The sequence below is a fragment of the Numenius arquata genome, chromosome 6, assembly GCF_964106895.1.
Source record: "Numenius arquata chromosome 6, bNumArq3.hap1.1, whole genome shotgun sequence".
Classification (NCBI taxonomy): Eukaryota; Metazoa; Chordata; class Aves; order Charadriiformes; family Scolopacidae; genus Numenius; species Numenius arquata.
Window position 1 is genome coordinate 32,699,617 of NC_133581.1, and position 20,512 is coordinate 32,720,128.

A 20,512-nucleotide genomic window follows, 5' to 3' on the forward strand; every position below is an offset into this window, starting at 1 on the left:
GGGCAGAGGAGCAAGAAGCAGGAGCCAGCTGCCAAGATCTTTGCTCCCTTCTGTGCTCAACAGTGGCTGAAAGTAGAAATTCTGGCTGTAAAGCTGCTGTTTGGGCATCAGGTTTTGAATTAATGATATGACAAGTACTGAAATGGGGAGCTCCAGCTAGGAAGAAAGGTTATAAGAGGAAAAAATTAATAGAAGATGCATGCAATGGCAAAGGGTAAATTAAGTTGATAAGATTGTATCAAAATCCCCAAAACACAGATAAGCACGCAATTCCTCAACTTATGGTCAAGAGATACTGACAAACAGAAATACAAAGCACCCTAATTCAGCTTTTAGGCACAAGTCATCGAGGACATGGGACATTGCTACGTTTACGTACTCAGGTAAATGTCAAAAGGAATGTAACCAGATCCAGAAGAAGAAAGGAGAAAACCTGAAGCCTGCACGTTAAATGTCACACACCAGCTCGGACTCTAACACGGGTGCCACAGAGCCCGCATGCTGAAATACGCTGCAGCCGTGCTATGACAACTCACACAGGCTTATTTAAATGTCCACAAAGAGTTTGAAGGGATCACTTCCTACCGCCCTTTCTACAACACAGATTTGCACATGGAGTAATTTTCCCCTGTGACCTTGCACAGCTAACCCTGTTTTTCCCAATTTCCTTCCCCATCCCCCCCTCCAGTCACCCCGCTTTTCCAACAAAGTAGACAAAGAAGCCATGACCCACTTTGGCAAGGCACCGTGACACTGCTGCCCTCCCCAAAACGGTGGACATCAGAAAAGGTTCAGATGCAAACATCCACGTCCTTATTGGATGGACTTTGCCACGGCAGATGCCTGGATCAGAGATTTAGCTAGTAAATAACCTCTCCTAGCTGGAGGTAATTTTCCTGATTCAGGAGCACTTCTCTACTACGCTGCCAAGAGATTTGTGAAAGCGGCTCTAGCTGTTAATAATAAATCCTGCTTGTGAAACTTTAATTGATTCAGAAGATACCAGCTCAGAGAGCGGAGAATCTCTGTGGTTTTGAGTACATCACACCTTGTACGGCGTTGAGACTTGAAGGCCTGCTCCTGTTTCCATTGTTGTCAGCTGGAACGGTGCCACCTGCTTTAGTGGAATAATAATCGGGTAATACAATTTGGAGACTAAATCGTGCCTTTAGGCACAGCCTCGTAAAAGGGGAGGTTCTCAATCCCATTAACAGCAAAGGTGCTATGACTCAGGTGCCAAATGATGAGCCATGCTTTCCCCTTGCTCCATGGGAATAAGGCTTTTGCAATCCGCCTCCTGGCCCGCACCAGCAGCTAGGTAGCCCCAGCACCGGCTTGGCTGGCAGGCAGAGGGCAGGAGCAAAGCTGTGCCTGCTCTCCTGCCCAGAGTACGGCCAGCAGGAGACAGAGGCATCTTCTCCCACAGAAGTTTTGAACTGTAAACCAGACAACAATTCCTGCAGCATTACCATGTAATAGTTGAAATTTTCTACTGTGTTATTATCTTTAGTTTCTTTCTGCAATCATTGCAGGCAGCTGATGGCATTGAACTAGGATCTGAAGACAAGGTGTTTCAATTGCACCACAGGTATAATTGGTGAAGGACCTGGAGAATAAATCTTACGAAGAGCGATTGAAGGAGCTGGGACTGTTTAGTTTGAGGAAGAGGAGGCTGAGGGGAGACCTCATCACTCTCTACAACTACTTGAAAGGACATTGTAGAGAGGTTGGTGCTGGTCTCTTCTCACAGGTAATTAACGATAGAACAAGAGAGAATGGATTCAAGCTGCAACAGGGTAGGTTTAGACTGGGCATTAGAATCATAGAATCATAGAATCATAGAATCATCCAGGTTGGAAGAGACCCGTGGGATCATCGAGTCCAACCATCTACCCTACACTACAAAGTTCTCCCCTATATCATATCCCCCAACACCACATCTAAACTTCTCTTAAACACATCCAGGGATGGTGACTCAGCCACCTCCCTGGGCAGCCTATTCCAGTGTCTGACCACTCTTTCTGTGAAAAATTCTTTCCTAATGTTCAGTCTAAACCTACCCTGCTGGAGCTTGAAGCCATTCCCTCTTGTTCTGTCATTAATTACCTGTGTGAAGAGACCAGCACCAACCTCTACAGTGTCCTTTCAAGTAGTTGTAGAGAGTGATGAGAGTAGAGTGATGAGTTGTAGAGAGTGATTAGGAAACAATTCTTCACAGAAAGAGTGGTCAGACACTGGAATAGGCTGCCCAGGGAGGTGATTGAGTCACCATCCCTGAATGTGTTTAAGAGTCGCTTAGATGTGGTGTTGGGGGATATGGTGCAGGGGAGAACTTTGTAGAGTGGGGTTGATGGTTGGACTCCATGATCCCAAGGGTCTTTTCCAACCTGAATGATTCTAAGATTCTATGATTAAAAGTTGCTGAGTGACTTTACAAAATCCCTCTGCATAAACCAAAAAGTATCTACATGCTCACTGGCATAAAGAACAGAAACTAAACATTGGTATTATTGACCAAGGAAACATCAGGTGCTGATCTTGCCACAGCTAAAAAAAATAAGCCAAATTTTCCCTGGATAGCTATGGCAGTTGCTGCAGGCCAAGTATGTCAATAATACTGATTTTCTCATTGTCTCCCTTACATATATAGTAGCTTCACCCGCTGCAACATGTCATGTTGGAAGAAATCTTCCATTTCAGCAAGTCAGAGGGAGCCAACGCAACAGCATTTTGTTAGCATAATCTTTGTTTTAAAAAAAATTGTACAAAGTATTTATTAAGGTTGACAGAGACCTTTTCCTCAGCTATATATATCAGCCTCCCTAATGCAAACTCAGGGGCGATATTCTCTGACATTAATATTGACCGTTTCCTCGATTTGAGGTGGATACAAAGATCAACAAAATCTTGGATTAATGCTGGGCAATTCTGGAGATCTCAGAGCAAAAGTTTTCAAAATTGGGCCCTAAAAATCATAGGCCTGAATGCCCTTGATATGAGGGAACACATTAAAAGTCAGATGCGCAGTCCTGGCTAAAAAGGTAGGAGTAATACTTAGGGGCAGTTTTTAAAAATAAATTCTACGTAACATCTTAAAATTTATTTCAATTTGTATTTTTCCCCCCTTCTCATGACCTTCATGCCTTTAAGAAAGAATGAAGAGGGCAGAAAAGGCAGAAAAAGAGCCTTTCTGTAGAAAAGACTGTTTCTTAATTTCAGAAGTTCTAACCTAAATATTCCCAGGTGCTCTGGGACTTAAAAGACTGAGTCTAATTCTGGGCTCCTTTCTTTAAGAACTTGGCTGTAATTGTTATAGGTAGCTATTTCTTAAAGTTTTAAGCTATTTTTTAAAGTTTTATTTCTTCTGCATGCTTTTTAATTGTGAAATGCCTTCATAAGGATATATTAGTCACAAAAAGAATGACAGAATACAAGTCATGTCTAATCACTTATCCCCTCCACGCATGAGCAGTAGGACTTATTTTTATTGCACCAGCACCAGAATTCTCAACTAACACCAAGCTCTCATTTAAACATCTGGTAAATGAGAGTCCGTCCCCGTTAAGAGAGTAGTACACAAGTTATTACATGCAAATGTAACAACAACACCAAAGGAGAAGAGTGAAAGTATGAGGGACTTGCATTTAGGTAAAGGTTATCCAGCCTTGGGGCAGGTGGATGAACTAGACAAACTCTTGAGGCCCCTTCAAACTATGGTTTTTAATGATTTATACAAACTCGCTATGTGCAGGATTTGCGAGTTTCAAATCAATGCCTTTAAATAATCACAAAGGAAAAGTAGACACTAGCAGAGCCAATAACTTCTGTAGGCTATTCAGCAGTCCTTAGTCATGTGGAAAGTTGCATTAAAGTTCACAGACTATATACAGTGGAGTCAATGGGGCACAGAGATCTGATATGTGGACTGCTCTTCGTAAGCATAACTGTAAATCAGGACTAAACTGTCCTACACAGTGACTGATTAAACATGACATGGAAACGTGAGAGGCCGGGTTTTTTTCTCTACATTTTCCATTTGACCAAGTGCAGAGAAACACCACTTTAAACACTGCATGCCAGAGGCTGTAAAAGAGCCCAGCTTGCAAGCATGCAACAACCACGTTTGAGTGGAAAACAATGTGGAAGATGCACTGTCTAGAAGCACAAATCAGTCTACACGAGCTGTTGACTGTCAGATGAGACAGCACAGACATCACTACACTCCTGACCCTAAGAAACATTCCTTTATATTTTCTAAAGCTGAATGAAGCACTTCCAGAGATTCCACCAAGAAAATTTCTCTTCTGCACTCAGCAGTTGTTGTAGGGACAGGGATGTTGGTACATTATTCTGTGCCAATTTTCAGCTTTTAGCTGATTTGCTTCACTCATTCACCGTAAAAAAATCAGCTGATATTTCTTTCTTTTCGCTGTTCTTATAATATAGCACATCCTTCATTTCCTCCTACACACATATATCTACTCTTGTCTTCAGGGCTCCAATCCAGGAAAATTCTGAGTCTAAGAGCTCTCCTGAATCAAGGTCTTGAAGCGACAGGGACCAGATTCCACAGCTGAGGTTATGGTACTCCACAGAGCAGAGACTCACACTCATTTTGGGACTGGCTGAGCAGTTTCCCACCCTCTCCTCTTGGATGCAAACCTCAGCCTGTGTTCAGCCAAACCAGGGTGGGGAAGAGGGAGGCATCAAATACATCAAAGACTACCTACAGGTGCACCTACCGTAGCACAGTCAAGCAAGAACTTTCAGAAAAGCTTAAAACCACCTCATTAAACAAAAGATTTATCTTTATTTGCTAAGAAAACAAAGCACCTAAGAAAACCAGTGGTAATCCCTGGATAGTCCCTGGCCAGCCAGTTTGCCTTGCAAGGCACTGCTGGTATCAGTCACAGATCCAGTTCAACCACTAATTTACCTCCTTGGGGGAAGCACCTTGACTTCAGGGGAAACAAGATCTGGCTCCAGATATGAAAAAGGGCATGAGATGAAAATAAACGAAATCACCAGTTGCCAAGCCCCCCCTCCAAAACAATAGAGAGAGAACACGAGGGATCCCATGTCTACAACGTCTTGACCCATGGAAAAAGCAAACAGCAGACTAGTAAGAATTGCTCTGTTAACAGTGGCTGTATGTAATAAGGAAAGGCATTCAGCTTCTATTTTCAGTGTGTAATTCTAAATCGATTTCGCTGAAAGAAACTTTCGTGTTGTTTCAGTCAATGAGTCTTTCCAGCAAAACTGGTCTCCGTAAAAGGCTCGTGTAAAGTTTCCTTCAGGTGTCACAGGCTTACTGTTTGAATTGGCAGGGAATTGACCTGTTGCAAAAAAATCATTCTCTATAAAAGTCAACAGTCATGAGACACACAGCTGCAGACCTGACTGGTCTCCTACACTAAGAAAAGGTGATGATTTCAGAGACCTGGCCAGTATTCAGCAACCCTTCCAGATCCCACAGGAGATGAAGCTTTTCCCTGTCATAATGAGTACTACACACATGAAGGTGATGCTTTCAGGTAACACACAGAAAAGTAAACACTTCCTGTTAATGATGCTATCTTATTTTCCCCGAGAGCTAGTGTTCAGCCCCAAGGCAAGACCATGTTCTCATCTGGATAATTGTATAATTACCTTTTGCCTTCCAAAGGCACCACGCATCCTATCAAACACAATCAAGTCACGGGACCTGCTTAATGGTGGCTGGTGCCGCATCACAACATGGGGACTCTATGCACATCACCCCACATTCAGAGACGTGATGGAGCACACACAGATCCTAAGCACATCTAGAAGGTCCAGTTGCATTAGAAATACCAATACAGACACAAAGGCCGTAGAATAAGATGACTAGCATGAGCCTTCAAGATAAAAAGAAGGTTCTTCAACCAGCCAACAACTAGTACTTGTCCCAATCTCTCTAGCCCAGCCTTTTAGCTCCTCTGGCTCTTGGTCAGCTACATTACCTACATGCTATGCTACCTAAATCCTTAATGATATATCTGCCACTGTGCTGTGCCAAGCATGGAGGTGTCTCTACCATCCAACTCCATACCTAGGGCTGGCAAAATCAGCATTAAAATGCAGGGTGCAAAGGTGACGCTGCCTCTGCTTCCAGATACAGTTCAGGTATGTCACTATGTATGCTGTATCACCTCTGCAGGGAGCAGAGACATGTTCTGAAAAGTGACTGTCTCAGCCCCTGCATCCTACCAGTGAGACACATTTGGAGAGGGAGAGAAAGAAGGTTTGTCATAAAAATCAAGACCATGCCACTAGGTCGCCTGTGAAAAGGCTATTATCTTTCAAACAAAGTCTGCAGGGCAAACATTTAAGCCCCCTCCTCCAAAAAAACAACCAACCCACAACAACCAAGTTGAAGAAAACATTTGCGTTTGCCCTCAGTACACAGGTACGATGCCTCTACTGAGGCACCTCCCCATGTAGGTGACCTTGGCAAGTGGCCCTATCCACTAGAAAAGCTGTACATCCACCTACACAAAGATTCGAATTTGAGGGCAGCAGGGCAGACCAGCCATTCTTACAGTAATGCTAGATGGAAGGAAAAGTCCTGCTTTTAAAATAAACCTTTATAACCATTTATTATCTCTTTGCTTTTTAGAAGACTGAGCGGACTAGCTCACCCGCATCAAGTAAGCCATTAAGCAATCTAATACTGCTCAGATACAAATGCTGTTTTGTTTCGTTTCCAGTATGCAGAGAAGCCAAAACGTGCTTCCCCTGCACTGAGAACTGCTGAACTGGAAACAAAGTCGGGAAGAGCTACCTCAAGAAAAATAGCACATACAGTCTTCAGATAAAAATCACAAACCAACCTACCTACCTGCAACGGGACCCAGCATACTATTTTCCTTTAGAAGTAAGCTTAAAGAAAGCAGCAGTGCAAGAATACCGCCCCGTGAGCAAAGACTTTATCTACAATAGCCTTGATTATCGCCTAACCTTTTCCTGGCAATATCCAGCATGAGCTGATCCCAAATATGTCCTTGTCCTACTCCTCTGTGGTTAGGGGGTGCACAATATACTATGAATTGACACGCTGAAATGTTTGCTCTCATGGCTGGATGCATTCTAGTCCTACCCCCTGTGTGATGGGATAAGGAACCACACTGTACTTGTTGACATTTTTTTCAGGAAGCAACTATAAATAGGCACTGCTGAGTTAATAACTACACCTCAGCTTAGGGCAAGCCAGAGATGTTTCCTTGATAAAGGCAGAAAGACATCTCTCCTTTGCAGTGATGCAAATGAAAAAAAACCAACCACCAAACCAAACACAAAACCCCAACAGAAAACTGTGAAACTGAAAGCTCTCTCTCAAAAAAAAATGCCAAATAACCACACACATACGTTTATGGGACTTCTATTCTGGCCAGGGCTTAGTAAAAAAAAACAGTTTCCTTGAAGCGAGAAGCCAACTCATTGAACATGCACTTTCAGTTGCATCACAAAAACCATCCTATGAGAGCACCAATCCAGCAGCAAGCCTGCTTTTAATGTTAAAAAGTCACATATAACCAAAATACACCATCTGCCTCAGGAACCCCATTCTCACGGACTCACGGCAGCAAATTGCAGAAATATTGCACTATAGCTACTTCAAATTGCATATGTGTGGCTGGAAAAGGAATCAACAAATGCCTGATTTTAGCTGTTACCAGTACTGTCACCCCGTGCCAAAGTGACACATTTCAGCTACTTCTCAATGAACTTTCAGCGTTAGCTTTCAAGCCTCTCTGGCATTTCAAAGGAGAGAAGACGCAGCTTTTCACAGCACTTGTTGCAAAAGCAATTTGACTTACCCAGAGAACTATCATTGTGTTGGTAAATGCAGACTCTCTGCTGAACTGCTTAATCTTGAAGAGGGCAAGGAAAAATACAGTATTGTTATGTTTAATGTTAGCCCAGAAGAAAAACAAATGAGCCAGGGTATTCTAGGCCAGCAACTCTCTTACTCCATTGACTCTGGGAATACAGAAAGAAGAGGCTCATTGAGCAACTTGTGGCAAAACACTTTCTGGTCAGGCTTTCCCTGGTGTCTCTCCCCCCTGCTCCCAGCTTCCGAAGCAAGCCCTCGCATTCTGATCATAAAATCTCCAAACTCTCTTACACGAGTGCAGTGATTTCCTTCCGAGTATCTCCTTCCATTCTGTAAACTCACTCCTGGAGCTCAGTGTTCACGACCCGACTGAAGCAACTTCAGCTCAGTACAGCCACAGAGTTCCCCCCTTACATCTTCCAGAACAGTCACCCCAACTAATTTTAAAAAAAACAAGTCATCCTCCAGCATATCTGCCCCGTGCAGCTGAAGCTACCTGACTCCACGGTTCAACCAGTTTTCCAACAAGATCAAAGCCCATGCAGTTGTTCAAGAAGCTTTTCAATTACTCCTCCAGTTTCTATCATGAATTACAGCAGCACTTGAAGAGTGCCAAAACCCAGCGGGTTCGATTACTCCTGCCCTGTGACAGGCAGCAGGCTGGGAGGGGACAGGACAAGCTGTAAGCACAGTGGCATTACATTATGCACAGACACAGTTTTGCTGCTGAATGATTGACAATAACTACTGGATGTCACTATTTTAAGGATAATGTCATTTGTGTAATTATCTGGCAGGGTCTCTCTTCAGCAGCTGACATTATTCACAAGGGAAGAATTAGACTGAAATCCAGCTGCAGAGTAAGTAGATTTGCTATTCTATGAAGACAATCACAGTGCTTTAGAAGCTCAATACATATGGTATATATCACTAGTAATTTTCATACTGTCAGGACCCGGAGAATATTAAAATTACACGCCTCCTCTATTTCACTGTGCCACATATATCATATGATTTCATACTTAAAAATAATTTAATATTCTCTATCCTCACCTGATCATCTGGTTTCTTACTGGAGCTCAAGCTAGGAAGAGAAAGAGAAGTTGCTTTTGCTTGATCTATCCTATCACCTCACCATCAGATGGGAAAGTGTCCTCCCCACAGCCCCTGGCCCTTTGGCCACTTTAGCGCTCAGCTATTCTGGTTTTAGGGTGTTCAAACCAGGGTTTATCTGGTAAGAGAGGAAGCACTGCTAAAGACAGGACTGCATCAGGACTGTTTAACTGGGTTAAACTATGCAAAGCCCCAAACCAAACAGCATTTTGTCCAACCCACAGTCTGAAATGGTACTAAACAGTGGCTGACTGGGACTGGACCAGGTCCCATCCTGGACCCAGTTGTGGGTCCCAGCTGTACAACTGTAACCAAGCAGCAAAGAGAGAGAGCTGAAGTTATTCTTTGCAGTACTGGCAAATGACAAGTAGGACTGAGCTAGGGCGACAGCAGACCATACCCAAATACACACGCTTTGCTGCTGGAATTCAGGTGACAGTATTCCAAAGAAAACAACTGACTATACCTCTTTTCCATTACTCTGGGCAAAAGGATGCCAGGGGCGTACTGCAAAGCATGTCAGAAAGAAACCTTTCTGTGTAACCAGACCGTCTCAGTGCTGACATCTCCCTGCTCTGCATGTTCTGTTCCACCCAGAACACTCTGCCCCTGGTTTACACGGGAGGATGCTGCTCAAATTGCCGTCGTGGTTAGGGAGGACCCCGCACAGCAGACTGGCTTTCTGATACATGCTGGCTGGTCCATGCCTTGATGTTCCAGAATCATAGAATCATCTAGGTTGGAAGGGACCTTTAAGATCATCTAGTCCAACCATCAACCTAACTCTGATAAAAAAAAAAAAAAGAAAACCATACAACCTCCTCCCCCATCACTAAACCATGTCACTAAGCACTATGTCAACCTGTCTTTTGAAAACCTCCAGGGATGGTGCCTCAACCACTTCCCCGGGCAGCCCATTCCAATACTTGATAACTGTTTCAGTGAAGAAATTTTCCCTGATATCCAATCTGAGCCTCCCCTAGCGCAACTTGAGGCCATTTCCTCTTGTCCTATTGCCTGTGACTTGGGAGAAGAGACCGACCCCCCCTGGCTACACCCTCCTTTCAGGGAGTTGTAGAGAGCGAGAAGGTCTCCCCTCAACCTCCTTTTCTCCAGGCTGAACACCCCCAGCTCCCTCAGCTGCTCGTCATAAGAGCTCGTCACCAGCTCCGTTGCCCTTCTCTGGACCCACTCCAGCCCCTCAATGTCTTTTTTGTGGTGAGGGGCCCAAAACTGCACACAAAAGTCCAGTCAATAAGTGGAGTAAGTGGAGCACTTTGGCAGTACAGAAGGGAACAAATATAACCAAACTGCCCCCCTAAGTACAGAGGAATGAGCCCCCCAAAAAAGAGCACTGCATATGGGAAATGGCTTCCTGAGAACAGCCTTGAGACCTGGGAGCGGAGGCCGATGCAGAGAATCAATGATGCTCCGATCCTGTTGCAAACAAAAAGACGCCAGACATGGACAGGAAGGAAAAATTCCTGCTGTAGGATCATGGCAGGAATGAAAAGACTTTTAGTGGCTGAGCTGAGTGGCACTGGATAGGTATGTCAAATAGACAGGTTTTAAACACAGGCCCATAGCTAATAGAGGGAAACAAAGAGGCGTGGGTGTAACCAGCACACATTAGCCTTCAAATAACAAGGCACACAGTGGCAAAAGCAACAGCTCCTTGCATTTACCTCCCAGAAAACCTAGGAAGGTTTTGCTTAATGCCTCTCCCTTTGTCATCCATTTGACATGTCCTCTCCAGCAGCAGGTTGGCTCCAGAGCAGGACAGCAGAAGCTTCTGTTGGTCAGCAGCTAATGCCCAGCAGCCAGGCAGGCACCCGAGGGGCAGACAAGGGGCAGTTCTGGGGCTGATATAAACCAGCTAAGTCTGCAGAGAAACACGAATTGGCACCAACACAAAATCTAGCCCCTGTGCCTCGGAAGGAAAACCTGTTTTTCTACGTGCTTGCCCACACGTCATAGGAAGACCCTCCCTATAGTCCATACTGCAGCCAGAAATCTCACTCCTTCCTGGAAACTGGTGCACCTTGGATAATATGCAGGGGGAAAGTGGAGGTACCATTATCCCAGCTGACAACTTGTTCCTGGTGGGCAGCAAGTGACAGTTATTTATGGAAGTAGAGAACTCAAACTATCATGTCAGCCGTGGGGTTGAAAGAGAGTGAATGAATGAATGAATGAATGCAGAGCTCACCGATAAATGATGCCTCTTTCATGGAGAAACATAAGGGCTGAAATGATTTCTGCAGCATAGAACCGGGCCCGATCTTCATCGAAGCGACGTGACTTCTGAATGTGGAACATCAAGTCCCCGCCATTTACGAACTCCATCACAAAGAACAGGCGATCCTTCACACACGCAAACACAACAGATATGAAGAGCATTAATCATATCCTCTGGCAGGCTTAGAAAATTCTAAGTAAAACTATTATCTCCAAAACAAAAATAGATTAAGCACAAGAGGTTGGGGTGGAAAAAAAAAAAAATCCTGACTTTTTCAGGAAGGATTAAGTCAATACCAGGAAGATCTGCTAGATCCTTGCTGTGCACTCCCCCCCTGCAAATTTTGCCCCCAGTAATGAAATTAACTCCTGTTCAGATATGTATTATGCATATCAGTAGGTGTGTGCTCATCACTAACTGTCTCCTGGAGGGTTCCCCAAACTGTCCTTAGCCTGAATCAGCAGAGGATGATAAGCCTGAGTAAGCACGAGAGAAATCTGTCAGAAGTCAGTTGCTCCATACTAAACACAGCAGCCCTCTGGGGAAAGATGCTTCATAATATCATGTGCATCACCAGACTGCTCACAGACTGCAGCTTCACCACGACAGCACAAGGGCTCAGGAAGTGCAATGACAACGTTGTTTTGAGGGTATCCCAGTGCTATTTCTGGGGAATGTGTGTTGTCTTCCAGAATGGGGTTTCCTGCCTTACACTTGCATGGCAACTACCTTTTGGGCCCTCAGATTTCAGGTTTCCTCTGAGTAACCTGTGGAGACCTTTGGGTGAAGAAGGAACTGATAAGGAAAAAGTATAAACCAAAGTTTCTGCTGGGCAGAAAAGCAACCTGCCCGATAAAGTTCAGCTCATTAACCATAGCTGCTGGTCTCTGAGGTTTCTTTTTTGGCTTTGGTCTGTTTTTTGTAAAAGTTTACAGGTAGGGAGGCACTTGCTTAAGCTGCATCCTCAACAGTCTGGGAGCATGGGATTAATGCATGCAAAAGAAGTGCTCACTTAATTGTGAGAGGAAGGACTCAGTGATTTGTCACAAAACTAAACCCTTGAATTGTGGCAGTTTGATTCAAAAATTTCCCCTAATATCTTTTTCAGGACATTCAGTACCGATTGTTTCAGTTTTACTCTGAATATCAGACTAGAAAAAAAAAAGAGGCACACAATTCAACTGGGATCAGTCAGTCTTTTAATGGTACTATTTGCCCTTCTTTCCCCACATGCCCCTTCCCAGGTCTGATGTTAATCACCTACAAGCTAGTTTTAAACCCTCTCCAAATTTAAGAGGATAAGCATTGTTATGCTCCACTTTCTGGCAGCCAGCCAGCCAGCTTGAAATGACTACTGATATTAACATCGTAAGATGCACAGAGCAGAAGAAAAGCAACCAGGAATCCTTTAATTCCTCTCTGGACACGAGCAGGATAGCAAATGGCTTGTGACAGATGAGGACAGCTTGTTTCTCGTCACCATCCTGGGCTCTGCTCAACAGCTCCTTCTGGGCTCCTTCCAGAAGCCAAGGTATATGTGTTCCCAGCAGTCTCACAATACTACTGCATGTAATAGCGCCAAGGCTGTGTTAAGTGCTACCTCTAGATAACATAAATGTATATATAAACAACAATACTTCATTGTTTCTCTCTGCCTTTATTATAGGGCCGCTGAAAGGCACTCCAGCTGGCTCGTCTATGGCAGCAGCCTAAGCCAGAGCAGCCACCAACCATGCAAACCCACCGTAAACCTTGGCTCTTCAGCCCGCATCAGGTCTCTAATGCCACATCTTCACTACAGTTGGTTAAACTGGCTATGCTGTGTCTGCTACACACAACATGGCAACACTTCCTCCAGCCGCCGCACAGATGCCGCCTCTGCCTTGCCAGTGGGGCCAGCTTCTACATCTCCTTATTAGCCCTTCCCATCTCTTTCCTCACTGATCTCTCCACATGCCATATGCTTATCTAGCCCAGCTTGTCCAGGCATCTCTTCAAGCCCATACTTAAAAAAGAAATCCTTCTTGCCTGATCTACAAGAGGAAGTAACAGTTTACCAGGAACCTGACAAGGGATGAGTGTGTGCGTATTTACGTAAATAATAAATGTGCTTGTATAAACACGCATACAGTTAAGCGAACATGCATATATTTTCTACTCTTATTTCTATTCTTAAAGGTGAGCTTCAGGGGAACAAATTTAACTCTTCCTATTGTAAAACATACACATCCTGCTTCTCCAGCACTGGCGAAACTCCATGGCCCATACGGATGTACTTATCTGTACTATGATGCTTAAAGGAAGGTACTGCTAATTCTTTCTCAAATGTTCCAGTGAGCACAGAAACAGCCAGTTTTAAATACCACATCACTGCTGACATGAAATTAGCATCTTTTGGTTACAAACAGCTCTTGCTTCAGACTAACTGCAAACCTGAGCAAGTACCATTGCCTCTGTTACATGGTGCTCAGAAGTTTAACAGCTAACGCCTCACCTCCACCCATGGGCCCATTTCACAGGTCAAGCATAAATATGGATTATTTCATTACAGAACCTCTCCCATTTAGGCCTAACAAAGCTTCGGACTACTTACTTTTATTTTATTTTTTTTTTTAAAAGAGGTCCAGCTAACTGTCCCGTTCTCTAACACTTAGAAATCCCTTGAGGTTGCTGAAGAAAAGAGCAGGATCAGTATTGCAACCTGTTTATAATACAGCATTTGTGCATTGGCCTGCTACATACCTGGCAACAGTATTAGAAAAATCAGCACTAATGACCACCCTTTGGGGACCAGAATCTAAGAGCCAAGCAGGGTCTTCCATTTTTACTCTTAAGCAAGGCCATCAGCTTGCCAAATTGCAAAGATCAACTACTCTCCCAGGAATCACTGAGAAATAAAATAAACAAAATTCAAAAAACAAACGAAACAAAAAAAAGAAATGCAATTTGCAGCAGGCAGAGTAAGAGTAAATAAATCGCTTAAATAGTGGCCAGGAAATCTAAAAAAAGCAGATAGTTCAGATACTTGCAAATTTGAGGTGACAGAGTTATGTGCCTCCTTTCTTAGGCTCTACCAGCGGGAACTGGGAGGAGCTGAAAGCTGGAGTGTTATTTTTCACAGGGGCTTAATGCCAAAAATCCTCACACTTCTATTTTTCTATTTTGCATTGCTCAGAAGCCTTCCCTGATCTGCTATCTCTGTTTGACGTCGGCAAAAGTAAGAAAAGAGCATTTGAGTCAACAGGAAGCAGTGACGCCAGAGCCTTTGCAGCAGCGGCACCGCGTGAGGAAATCACATTGCACCATTTCTGGACCGGGCTTGAGGTGAATAAAGCACAGGGCAATTGTTACTGTAAATTAAAGAAACACTTGGAGTAAAACAAAATAAAGTCTGTGGGATCAGGTGGGCTCGTTTCAAGGCTGGCCTACATCTAGAGATTAGCCCTGCCAATTTCAGGGCAAGAGAGTTGTTTGGTTTTTTTTTTTTCACTTGTTTAAATTTCACTTTGCCATCTGTATTTGCTCACCTACTCACAGGGCAAAGGCTACTGAAAGCACATACTATGTCCTAAGGACAGTTATTTGACAGCAGTTACATATATCTACTGTATTTCTTTGTTGCCTTAGTGGGGTGCTGTTCGGGCTTGAAGAGAGTCCCTGACTGCAAAAGCCACTGGATGGGACAATCCACATACTGGTGACTGCCATTTAGAGCAATGGTCCAATTGTCCCCTCACCCCCCTAAAAAAAGAAAAAAAATATATATTTTTAATATATATAATATATATATTTTTATATATATATATAATATATATATCAGGAATTCCACTAAGTTTACATTTCATCTTTTTGGAAATAATCCATGCACACAACTCCTTCGAAAATCACCTTTGGGCTCAATCTGAGTTCACTGAAGCCAAAGGGTGTCCCCAAGGAAGTTAGTCATTTTTCACTGTTTTGGCAGTTAATGCTTTGCAGAGCAGAAGGCAGGCTTTCAATACAGAGACAGCCCTGTCACTGCTTCCCAGCAGAAGTTTACTGTTTCCAAAAAGAGTAGTAGGGCTTAGGAAGCTTGCAAGCAAATTATTCCAAGATAATTACAAGAGCTGGTAGGCTCCCTCAGCGCTCCCAGTGTTCCTGTTCTCCCTTCGTAGTCCACAACCTCCACACAAAGTAATCTACCTTAGGTCTTGCTGGGAGCATGCAAATAAACCATGCCATCTCAGTCCTGAGCTTCAGAAAGCCACGTGTCCAACTCGCCCAGCTGAGCAGGTAGCCATCCATATCTGCGTCAAGGCATTGCCAAGCACAGGACCCGGAGGAGGAATAATAAACAGGTTTGTTTCCCAGCACTTATCTTCATAGGAGTAACACTTATCTTACGATAAGTAAATCTTATGAAGAATGATTGAAGGAGCTGGGACTGTTCAGTTTGAGGAAAAGGAGGCTGAGAGGAGACTTCATCACTCTCTACAATTACTTGAAAGGACACTGTAGAGAGGTTGGTGCTGGTCTCTTCTCACAGGTCATTAGCGATAGAACAAGAAGGAATGGCTTCAAGCTGCAACAGGGTAGGTTTAGACTGGACATTAGGAAACAAGTCTCCACAGAAAGAGTGGTCAGACACTGGAAGAGGCTGCCCAGGGAGGTGGTTGGGTCACCATCCCTGAATGCGTTTAAGAGTCGTTTAGGTGTGGTGTTGGGGGATATGGTGTAGGGGAGAACTTTGTAGAGTGGGGTTGATGGTTGGACTCCATGATCCCAAGGGTCTTTTCCAACCTGAATGATTCTATGATTCTAACACAAGCATGAACCAGGCTCAGACGCTGCTGCTCTGTGCCGAGATGCCTTCCCTCCATACCCAGCCCTTCAACCAGGGCACCACCACATCCTCACGAGCTGCCTGCTGGCCCCAGCTGAGAGGCTTACAGGAGGGCAGGCTGCTCTGGGGGGGGTTATACGTGGCAGTGTTTCAGAACTAGAGAGGATCGCAGGTGTCATAACAACAGGCTTACCAAGAGGGAATTGCCAAAACCACCTTTGCACACCCACATGTGTGCACAAGCGCCGAAGAAGATCTAATGAACTCAGCCCCGAATTTCCAGATAGTGCCAAAGCCACGCTCACCTGACTGCAATGGAGCAAGATACTGATTTATGCTAGGTGCAGATTTGGTCCTTTGATTTCAAATCGGAATAACTACATCCAGCAGAGAAGAAACACCTCTGTGCTACACTTGCTCAGCTGGAAGTGTACTCTTCACTGGGTAAAAAACTGGCTGGATGGCCGTGCCCAGAGAGTTGTGATTAATGGGGTGAAATCTTGTTGGCGGCCGGTCAACAGTGGTGTCCCTCAGGGCTCAGTCTTTTGGGGCCAGTCTTGTTTAATATCTTTATCGATGAACTGGATGAGGGGATTGAGCGCACCTTCAGTAAGTTTGCAGATGACACCAAGCTAGGTGGGAGTGTTGATCTGCTTGAGGGTCGGAAGGCTCTACAGAGGGATCTGGACAGGTTGGATCAATGGGCCAAGGCCAACGGGATGAGGTTCAACAAGGCCAAATGCCGGGTCCTGCATTTTGGTCACAACAACCCCAGGCAACGCTACAGGCTTAGGGAAGAGTGGCTGGAAAGCTGCCCAGCAGAAAAGGACCTGGGGGTGCTGGTGGACAGCCGGCTTAACATGAGCCAGCAGTGTGCCCAGGTGGCCAAGAAGGCCAACGGCATCCCGGCCTGTGTCAGGAACAGCGTGGCCAGCAGGAGTAGGGCAGTGATGGTGCCTCTGTACTCGGCACTGGTGAGGCCTCACCTCAAGTGCTGTGTTCAGTTCTGGGCCCCTCACTACAGGAAGGACATTGAGCTGCTGGACCGTGTCCAGAGGAGAGCCACCAAGCTGGTGAGGGGTCTAGAGGACAAGTCATACGAGGAGAGGCTGAGGGAACTGGGCATGTTTAGTTTGGAGAAGAGGAGGCTGAGGGGGGACCTCATTGCCCTCTACAACTACCTGAAAGGAGGGTGTAGAGAGGTGGGTGTTGGCCTCTTCTCCCAAGGGAATAACAACAGGACCAGAGGAAATGGTCTGAAGTCGGGGCAGGGGAGGTTTAGAGTAGATATTAGGAAGAATTACTTTACTGAGAGGGTGGTCAGGCACTGGAACAGCCTGCCCAGGGAGGTGGTGGAGTCCCCATCCCTGGAGGTATTTAAGAAACGTGTAGACGTAGCACTTCAGGGCATGCTCTAGTGCCCGAGATTGTGGGGGTCTTTTGTGTGTGTGTATGGTTGGACTCTGTGATGTCAGAGGCCCTTTCCAACCATGAAGATTCTGTGATTCTGTGAATTACACGCACGCATTAGTGACACTTCTTAACCCCGGCCGCAGTGAAGACTGCCACGGCACCTGCCACTCCTCCGCTCATCGCCAAGGCCCACAACTCCCAGATGAACAAGGCGGCGGCAGCAGAAAGGCAGCAGGTTTTACAGCCATCTGCTAGCTGATTTTTGGTGCTCTGTTAGCCGTTTCACCCCTCTGCTTGAGTGACTGCAGAAGTACATGCCAGCCTCAGTAACCACCTCTGCCTAGGAGAAACCGACTCACGGCAAGGGACCGCATCACAGATGGCACATACTGCCCTGGGGCTACCAGGATGGGGGAGACAACTGTGCGCCAAGCCACATCTGAAAAGGCTGAGAAAGGGAAGGTTTCTTTCTTTCACTGGTTTTGGGGTGGCTTTTAGCCAGAAGAAGATGCAATGAAAATTGAGCCAACTCAGAAAGGGGGTGAGGCGCGTGTGGCATCTCCTCCAGGCTGGGCAGCCGGGGAGTACCCTTCTGAGAAGCGCAGGTCGCTTCCCCACACTGGGCTTGTTTTTTAGCTCCTTTAACAAAGAGCCACTAGCGTCATTGTCACAGCTAGGGGAACGGGGCAGGTATTACCAGCTATCACTTACAACCACACTTTGCTATCTGACGCTGCTGATCGTAGGCACAGCGCGGGCTTTCCTACGCTGCAGCAGCGAGGCACATAAACACCGCCTGGAGAATAACAAACTGGCTCTTGCTATTTGCATAAATAAACTCTGTGGGGTCCCTTAGGGTAAAAGTTGCCTCCCGCACACGTGTGCACAGCAGGGTATTAATGCTGAGCTCATTCCGGGAGAGCTGAAAAACGGCACCCACAACCCAAGGTGAGCTGATGGGAGTTGTGGGTTCCCACCTGCTCCAGAAAAAAAAATAAAAAAATAAAAATAATAATTAATCACAAATCTAACTACACTCTCCAAATTCCTGCCCCTGTTTTCTTAACCACACGGCTGAAATTTCAAGCTCACAGGCTGAAGAGTTTCCATAACACAAAAATTCAATCATTTCTCTGGAACAATGTGTCCTTTGGAACATGCAAGTACATCCTTCCTCCTCATCCCCTCAAGATAGTCTGATTCACAGCAGAGTTACATGATTAGCTCATCTTATGACAAGTAACTGATTCAACATACACGCAAAATGATGATTTTTATCACACTTGTTCATTTGTATCTGTTCCATTAGAAACAAAACAAAAATGCCAACTAGAAAAAAAAACCACCCAATCTCACATACTAGGTCAACCAATTAAATCATGTAGAAGAAAATGCCAATTTAAAAAAAAAAAAAGCCAGCTTGACCACCGTTAGAACAAAATATCCGAAAAACACAAAACAAATTGAAAAAAGAAATAAAATTTAATCTTCCCCTCCAAACCTTTCAAAATGGCACAGAAAACTACAGACACTCCTTTCCACCTGAAAGATCAAAAAACAAAGGGCTGGCTGAACTTAGATGGGAATAAATTGAGGAATAAGGAAATAGAATATATCAAGCTATACACATCACCCATTAATAAAAGATTTATAGGACATCTGCATCCCTCAGCTGGCTTCTGGTATCGTGGTGTCTCAGAAGACAGTAGCTCTGTAAAGACCATGCTCTTTTTTACAGCCCTAATTCAGAAAAAAGCTACTGGAATTGCTGTTTCCAGTTTGGAGTGACCAACTCGAGACAGCTCTGGCCTGCTTTTAAAAATACTGAACTCTGCAATATCTGCTGGCCTCAGACGGTGCCGGGGAAAGCTAGAGACCTCTACAAGCTCGGCCAAAGGTCTTCAGGAAAATTAAGAGTGCCCAAACACCCAATGGCCACTTGGAAATGGCTTGCTATGAGGGCTTTGTGGATCCATCCTCTCACCTTAAACATAATCTCGAAAGCAATATAGATTCAAAGAGACTGAAACCTAAATAACAGCTGGGTCCTACCTCAGCTAGTTACCTCTTTTCTGAGCTTTGATTAGCTTTTTTTTTTTCTCCCCCTCCTCCTCAATAATGGGACCTGCTCACTCAGGCTGTTCATGACTTGGTTCCACTTCCTTGATTTTAAGTCCAAAGAAAAATATTAGTTTCACGTATTGTGAAACTAATAAGCAACAACATCTCCTTCAGCTACCCTTGCACTAAGCTTGATAATTTTGTCTAATAGTTACAATCTCTCTCATAAGCCACCGCAGACGGAGACAGGCATTTTCTCAGCTTCATAAAAATGCAAGTATCCAAAGTCCCTCAACAACGGGGCGGGGGGGGAAGTTACACTCAGGGGCTTCAACCCAATGATGGCAGCTAACCCTTCGGTTCATATTTTCACTTCAGCTCATATCACCTCAACATGCAACTCAAGTGTGGACGGACACTCAGCAAAGTTCACAGATAAAATCAGAAATGTCAGTCTGATCTTGTTTCACCTTCTGCAAGCAAAGCCAGTCTGCCTGCAAAAAAAAAACCAACACCGCCACCACCCCCCCAAAAAAAAAAAAGAAAAAACAAAAAACAAAAAACAAACAAACAAAAAAAACCAACCCATGAGCAACCACAAAGCCTGACCCAGTATGTTCCTGCAACAAAGAGACCACTGCAAAGTGTTACTGTGCACGTCAGAGAAAGCCGAGCCTTTCAGACTGGGCTTTGGAGGCCTCACACATCTGGTTTACCGGCAACTTGGGCCAGTGTGACAGCAAAGATGTCACAGGGTTTTGGTGGATGTGAACGCTGTAAAACCATAGAAAGACAGTTTTGACCAGTCTGCCTTTATTTGGTGCTAGACAGGAGAGGAGCCAGAGAAAGGCAGAAACCGACTGCCCCTCTTGTGGTCGCAAAGCCAGCGTCGAGGGCACACATACGTGCAGAAGCCACACTGAAGAGCAAGGGTGGAGAGAGGAAATTCCCCCCTACCACCCTGTCCAACAGCCCTCCCAAAAACCTAACTTGCTGCCCCAGGTAAAGC

General features: G+C 44.9%; 1 protein-coding gene across 1 annotated transcript in view; it reads right to left on the minus strand.

The window, feature by feature from the left end:
* PRKCH (protein kinase C eta) overlaps nt 1-20,512 on the minus strand; it is a 124,148-nt gene that overhangs the window by 36,756 nt on the left and 66,880 nt on the right. The window contains exon 10 of the mRNA XM_074149992.1: nt 11,178-11,332. Within this exon, the coding sequence (XP_074006093.1) occupies nt 11,178-11,332 (155 nt within the window). The remainder of the gene's footprint in view (nt 1-11,177; nt 11,333-20,512) is intronic.